Source organism: Gavialis gangeticus, unplaced genomic scaffold (assembly GCF_001723915.1).
Source record: "Gavialis gangeticus isolate Ggan-Ray unplaced genomic scaffold, GavGan_comp1, whole genome shotgun sequence".
Classification (NCBI taxonomy): domain Eukaryota; kingdom Metazoa; phylum Chordata; order Crocodylia; family Gavialidae; genus Gavialis; species Gavialis gangeticus.
Genome location: NW_017729026.1, coordinates 28,907,207 through 28,914,762, shown reverse-complemented (window position 1 = coordinate 28,914,762; position 7,556 = coordinate 28,907,207). Strand labels below are relative to the sequence as shown.

The following is a 7,556-nucleotide window of genomic DNA, read 5'->3' as shown; positions in this document are numbered from 1 at the left end:
CAGACCTCCCTGTCCCGTAGCGGGCATGGGCGTCCCATGGGACTGATGAAAGACCGATGTGAAGTGCCCATTTAATAGGTTGGCTTTTTCCTGGGTGTCAGTTGTCAGTTGCCCCATCTGGTTCAGCAGGGGGTCCAATGCTGCCCTTGCTTTTCCTCCGGCTCCCCACATATCTGAAAAAGGACTTTTTATTGTCCTTGATGCTCGAAGCTAGTTGGAGTGCAGTTTCAGCCTTGGCTTTCCTGGTTTGCTCCCTGCAGGACCAGACCAGTACAGAATAATCCTCCTTGAAGGTGAATCCCATCCTTTGTAGGCCTTTCTTTTTAGCCTCAGGAGGTCAGCTAGATCCCTGGAGAGCCGGGGGGCTGCTGTGCCCTCTTGCTGTCTTTCCTCTGAGACAGAAGAGCCTTCCTGATGACACCAGTGCTGCAGTCTTTGGTTGACTTTGTGGATCCTCCTCTCCCTCCTCAGCCCATAGCCCGAGACTGGGAGGATCGACGAGAACACCACCTGTGCCCCCAGACCCTTTAGCCCCGCTCCCAAATAAAGGGGCGGAGTGGGAAAGAGGGGTTGAAATTGAAGGAGGGGAGAGAATGGCAGGGAGAGAGAAAAGAACTTGAAAATAAAATTAAATATGGGTTAAAACAGCAGTTGACAGTGCTCATTTGTAGAGGGCTGCAGTGACCCAGCTTGGGTCTGAGGCAGGCTGTGGCTAGGACCTGGCCACTGTTGCTGCGGCTACTTCTCCTGGCTGTGATATGGGTTAAACTTCCTGTCACCAAAGATCCCCACCACCAGAATGCTGCCAAAGCCCCCCAGCTTTGTGGGCTGGATCTGGCCTACAGGCTGTGGATTACCATCCCCTCAACTACAAGCTGTAACTGGGAAAGAGGAAAAAAGAGGAGGGATTGAGGAAAAAAAGGGAGCTGTGATCAGAAAGTGAGCCCAGGGTATATGTGCTGCAAAAGACAGATCAAGGGTCCTGATCTGAAATCCTATTCATATCAATGAGAATATTGTTTCCTATTGCTTTCTTTAGGGTTCCAAATTAGGCAATGAAAGAAATTGTCTGACAAGGTAGCTACCCACTCTTTTTCTACTTTTGCTTTAGGTAACTCAACAATGTTATCTGAGCATTAGTAGTATTCTGTGGGCCTAGAAAAGTGCAGAAATAACTTAAATGCTGAGGTAAGATTGTGGATATCTCTTTGACAGTCATTATTTTATGGCCAGTCGTGTTAGAGGTGAATCAGAGAAATAGGAGAAAATAGTGTCTTGTGTTTTTCCGAAATTTGCTTTATTTGGTATTTAATATACGATTAAAACATGGGTTGGCTTTTCTGTGACATTAAGAGATAGGATTTGGAACGCTTTTCCATGTCTTACCTGGGCAAATGGCACCTGGCCTTTTTGCAGATGCTATTGCAGGTCCTCATCTTCTCAAAGACATCATATACCATAAGACAGCAGAGGTGGACAGTGCCAAACACTTTGGGAAGTGTTCTTTTGTTAGCACAACTGTGGAGAAATCACCCTTAAAATAAACATTGTTATGCATGTATTAAAGGTGTATGTGGGGAGGTGAGTGAGTGAGTGAGTGAGTTCGTTGGTGGAGCGAAGTAAATGCTAACCTAGACTGTGAAGAGTTAGAACGTGTAGACAGTGTATTAAGTCAGTATGTTCATTCCTGACGAAGTTGCCTTTGGGATGAACTGCAGCTGTTGTGTTTGGTGTTTCCCAACTGATACAGCTTCTGAGCAATGAGGTGAAACTTAGAAAACAAACTGATAAACAGAATAACTATTAATGTCACTGAGTAAAGTGTCGTTTGTGACGTTTCCTTGGGTACAGTTGATGCTTATCATTCGTTATGCAAAAGTTGTTAACGAACAGCTGGTTAAACAAGTCCTACCCTAACATAGTTCCCTCGTTTACAACACAGCATATAACAATTCATTACTCTCCTGCTCCTGAGAAACCAATGTTTCTTGTATTTTCTTCCTCCACCATTCAGACTTTCCTTTTTTATTTTGAAGGAACTATAAAACTAACTTGGATATGAATTGAATGTAATACCCAAACTGGGTTTAAACTTTTTATACAATACTACACCTGTTCGATATTGTACTTCATTTTCATATTTCTTGAGACAAGAAATGGCTCCCTTGCTTATAAAGATATTCAGGGAAGTACTTTTATCCATGTTAAATTATAAAGGTATAGCATCCTGTGGTCCAAAAAGCAGGGCTGTATAGTGAAATTTGCAGGGAATATTAACAAATAATCTGTGTAGATGCTGTCCCTTTCTGTGCTGTAGCTTTATGTGTCTATACAAAAAGGAATTTGCATTATTCATGTTGTACACTTCTGAGTGTTTTTCTGGGGTGGGTAGGATCTTAGAACCCTGAAGATCCCTGCTCATTTTCCCATTTTGTAATGTATACATTTTTTGCCACCACAATGGGCCAGCTTCCTCTTAACGTGGCTGGGTGTGGTTCAGTGGAATGCATCGGTGCTGGTTCTGAGTCAGACAGGAGGCATTATGTTATGTAAAACGGCTCTGGCCTCTACCAAGTTTTCCTCTCGAGAGCTGAACAATTTTTCTGCTCAGCCGAGAGATCAAGAGGTTAATTCTGCAATGAATGCCTCTTGTGAGGTATTAAATGTCTTCAATTCCCCTTGAAGCCAAAGAGAGTTGTGGCCAGTCATCATTTTGCATGAGCCGTTTAGAGCCTTGTGAGAATGGGCTTCCTGTTTCTATTCTTGAATTATGGTCTTTTTTAGCTGCAGTTTTTTTACATTATATTGTAGGCCTGGCCCATAGCTTATTATTTTTGATTATTTGATTCTAGAAAGTCCAGTTTGCAAAAGATAGCAACTGTGTACTCTGAATACAGATACCGTTTGCCATATGCTCGGGTGTCCTAAGTGCGTCAATGGTAGAGCCCAATTAAAAGCCTATTGAAGACAAGACTCCTCTTGGTACAGTGGACTTTTGGATCAGTACTCTATCTGTCATTTTATCTTTGAGATATACTTATTTCTAATTGTTTCAAATCTGAAGGTAAATCCCAGACTCAAGTGACAGGTTTTGCCTAAGTCTTGAGAGAGAACTGCAAGATGTTATCCTTATTTTTCCAGAGAGATTTAAAAATATAGCTAGATAAAAGTTCCAAAAGTGATAGAGCCTCTCTCATTCCCTCTAATTCAGATCCTTTCAGTCACGGCCACGTTATTTGCTGTCTCCTGATGGACAAGCTTTCCTCAATTTGTGGTTCATCCCTCACTCTTCTGAAGTGCTGATTATGTTTAAAATGCTGCCAGAGAAGGTGAGTATTTAGAAACCAAACATACAGAGAGATTTTGTTTTCCAATTTGAAGCATGCATCTGGAGCACAGACCACACTTTTCACACATACTTTATTAATCATTTCTCATGCCCAGCACAGGGAAATAAATGGACTGTTGTGTGGTGATCTGTTGAAGTGGCCTGTCAGTTAAATATACCTGACATTAAGAAGAAAGGTTGTATCTCTGGGGATTGACTTTTTGGGATATAGAAGTGAGAGTAAAAGGATAGAGAGGTAATATCAGATAGTTCAGTCCTTTTTTTAAAAAAATTGAAACTAGCCATGCTGGGTCCCCTTTCCCTGGAGACAAGAATGCACATCTCTGATCCTTTTCTACCACTGCCCATCTGCCCATATCCTCCCCATCATGTTGGCAAGGGAGGGAAGGTGGCAGGGCTCATGCTTGAAAGCCAATTGGGTTAATTCTTTCTTTCGTTCTTTCATTCTTTTGTTCTTCTCTGACTGAGGGACAAGGGTAGGAATCAGAAGGCACTAGGAACAAGTAATGGCAGTAAAAGGTATTTGCTGAGGTAGTTGTACAGAAAGGTTAGTGGAGGGTGATGGAAATGTAAAGGGGTGAGGGAATAGGGAGATATGGTAACATACTAATTCTGTGTTTCTGGAAAACTGCTGTTCATCTTTGTTTAAATGGTAAAAAGCATGCTTACGCAGGACTCTCCAGTGCTCAACATAACCAGGTGTTTTAAGTTGTAAATTAATCGGAAGAGATAGCATTCTCTATGTTTCTCCAGTGCCACACGCAATCCAACATAAAGCTGATTAGTAATGTGTATTCATGAAGATTTGCAATGGCATCATGTTTCCCTTGTGCTTTATCTTGTCTGCAGGCTGCTTACAGAGCTCTTAGGTTGAGTCTGCAGATTGTGGCTGCCCTTCTGGACATCGTCTCATACCTTCTGAGCTTTGCTCAGTTAGGAAACTCCCCAAGCTGTTTTGATACCCTAAATCCTGAGTCTCTGACTGCAGATTGGGGAGGGACCGAAAGGATTGGTAAGTGACAGCCCTTCAGTGTTTGCAGCAAGCTCACTAAATACATACTGCAACTAGAGACTGAGAAAAGTTAAAGGCTGAAAGGGTGCTTTTCACTTAAAAATATATATAGTATATGACTTGATATTAGCTCCAGAAAACACCTTTCTGCCAGCCCCCATATTTTGCTCTTTCAAGGCTTAGATTGATTATAAATTGGCCTAAAATCAAACATGTTCAGTTTCATAATGCTAACACTTCATGTGTTTCATGATCCCAGAGTCCTTTACACACATGAATGAATATGCTGGGCAGCACCCCTGTGAAGTAGGTGAGCAGTTTTGCTCTCATAGGTCAGATGAAGTAATTGAAGTATCTGTTTCATGCACACAGCTCTATGCAATATTTAAGGGACTCCATTGAGACTGCAAGACCTTTTCGCTTTATTTTAAATATGCTGTACCGTACTCAGTGTTGCTGCTTGCAGTCATGAGGTACAGTGTATGCTCAGAGCTGTTGCTCAATTCCTCAAACACATGGATCTTCCTGCAAGCTTCCTGGTGTCACCCTCCATATCATATCACTGCAATTCTTGTTCCAGCTTGCAAGGAACACATCTCCTGCCTTCCCGTCCCATTCTTTAGTTACTATATCTCTTTCTTCCTTCTCCTTCTGTAACCTTTCCTCATCTTACTGTGGAGAAAAGAATAACTACTTGTTTAAACTTTTTTTTAATTGGTTGGAATATCTTATGTCCTATCCAATGACTTCTGTGCTGTACGCTGAAGGTCCTTCAGACAGGAGAAGAGCTCACTTCCCTTGGTGCAGTTGAACTTCAGGTGCCCTTCTTACTAAACCAAAAAACACCTGATGATTTTAGAAATGTTTATATGATGCTGCTGCTGCCATGATGGTCCAAGAGATATGCAAGAGGCATGAATTATTTTTATTGGACCAACTGTATTGTTGGTATAGGTGTATGCAAGCTTTCTGGACCAAATTCTTGTTCCTAGGCAAGAGTGTATTTAACACAGAAATGTTGTAGCATTCTGAGATTCAGTAATGGTTTACAGCAGCAGTTCCCAAACTATGACAGATTGCGCACCACCAATTTAAAATGATATAACCTTAAGTACCACTAGCAAATTTTGTCATATAAATTAATTATAATAAATCTGTTAATGTGTACCACTGACAGGCTGTCTCCATACCACTGGTGGTCTGTGTATCATGATTAGGTACTGCTCATTTACAGGGTTGCCACATATTATGTAAAGTGGATGGGGTTGCTTACTGTATGATAAACCAGAGTTTATAAAAACAAGGCAGTACAGGTGGATGCACTGTTTGTCTTTCCAATGTTATAAAAATTGTAAATAAATACAGGAAGATGAAATACCTATATGGCCTCCTTTGCATAGGAAAAATCCCATGAATGCAGTGCACATGTTCATACTGACAGGAGTACAAGGGTATTTACAGCAGGAACTTCTAAAATTCACAATAGAAAAGCCTATTTAAGTTTTATTCCTTGAGTTTTCACATAATATCATGGTGCAGCATGTGGGACACAGTACTGTTTCCTGGGGTGAAGACATGAGTGAAAGCCTCTTCACCTTCCTCTTTGCAGGCTTTACCTAAGACACTTTTTTGTTGAATGAAAACCCATCTCACTCCTGGCTCCAGGCTTTTCTCAACTCCTTCGCATTCCATTTTGCTCATCTGTAATACCTCTCGAAGAACTAGCCTTTTAATAAGCCACCTTGCTACTTTCTAAAGTGTGGCTCTCCAATGAAAAATGGCTCTATAGTCAGCATATTTAGATTCAGTATTTGTATCAAGATGGCTTTCCTGACTGCCTGCACTCCTAGCTCTGACTAGAATCAAAGAGCCCAAATGTATTCTTTCTGGATCACTCATTACTAAGTACAAGCAACTTTCCTCTTGCAGTAATGTAAAAGCAGCATGTCTCTGTTGGACTCAGGACACTATCCCTAGTTTATAATGGGGGTAAAACAGTGGGGAAAAGGAAGCCAGAAATTCTGCTGGAGAAGCTTAGTTAACAATTCTTCTGATGATGCATGTATATTAGAATTTTGTTGGGTCTCCCACAACTCCATGTTGTGGAGTTTCAATGCAAATGGGGAATAAAGAGCAGAACATTTACCTGAATGTAACTCCAGATCACTCATTGAACAAGTCCCGTAATTACATTCTCATAGCTGTACTTTTAAGTTCTTTGCTCTCAAACTTGTACTTTCTCCCACGTGGAGGCTTTGTCACATGCCATCTTTCTTCTAATTGTCAAGGTATCTTGTAATGCTTTATCTCAGACTGTTCTTCTTGTCTAAGCATTGTCAATTACCTATCAATTGATCCTTTTCAGCAATTTCTGAAATAATTTAAAACTCTCCTGTGTTCCCCAACAGTGTTCTGCAAGGGATGGAACTTGTCAAAAAGTGTTTGGCTAGTGCAAAATTATTGCTAAGGAACCCTCTTTTCTAATTACAGCTGAAATTCTTGAACCTTTCAATACAAAATTTGATTCTTGCAATGCATTTATTGTAGAAGATGACTTGAGTTAGATTTTGGTTTACAAAGGAAAATCATTTAAACTGCTAGCCAAAGAAGTATGCTGCAACTCTTACCAAATGAAGACTTGTACTGCATTAACATGAAAATTTGACCTTGATGTTATTTGTCTGAATGTTTTTGATCCTCCTCCCTTTGTTTTCAATGGCAAAATGATTGTTGTTTTGAAAGGGAGGACTGAGCTCATCATTTTTTCTCTTTTGACATTATATTCAAAGGTAGGCAGAAGCAGAGCAGGGTGGCACCTTTATAGACTAACTTGTTCAGAGAGGCATGAACCTGCTATGGTTAGATATATCTTTGTTATTAGCATGATATTTTGGCATTAACATCTAATGATGTTAGGCTGTAGCCCATGAAAGTTCATGCCTATGAATAAATTAATCTATAAAGTGCCATGCTCCATGCTTAACTTCAGACTAACATGGCTAATTACCTCTCTATTATTGTTAGCGATTATAAGGGAGGAACTAATAGAATCATTCTTTTAAGATCCTTTCATTTGTTATGTTCCCCCTACGCCCCCCACACCCTGACTACATTCCCATAATTCTCCAATTGCCATAATCCAGGGGCGGGCAAAATACAGCCCACAGGCCTCATTTGGCCTGCCAAGCCATTCAT

At 40.8% G+C, this 7,556-nt stretch overlaps 1 protein-coding gene across 4 annotated transcripts in view; it reads left to right on the top strand.

The window, feature by feature from the left end:
- The window catches only part of LOC109299620 (transmembrane protein FLJ37396), a 218,140-nt gene that overhangs the window by 136,440 nt on the left and 74,144 nt on the right, over nt 1–7,556 (top strand). For all 4 annotated transcript variants that reach the window (XM_019520116.1, XM_019520117.1, XM_019520115.1 and 1 more), the window contains exons 28-29: nt 3,212–3,329; nt 4,199–4,361. In XM_019520116.1, the coding sequence (XP_019375661.1) occupies nt 3,212–3,329; nt 4,199–4,361 (281 nt within the window). The remainder of the gene's footprint in view (nt 1–3,211; nt 3,330–4,198; nt 4,362–7,556) is intronic.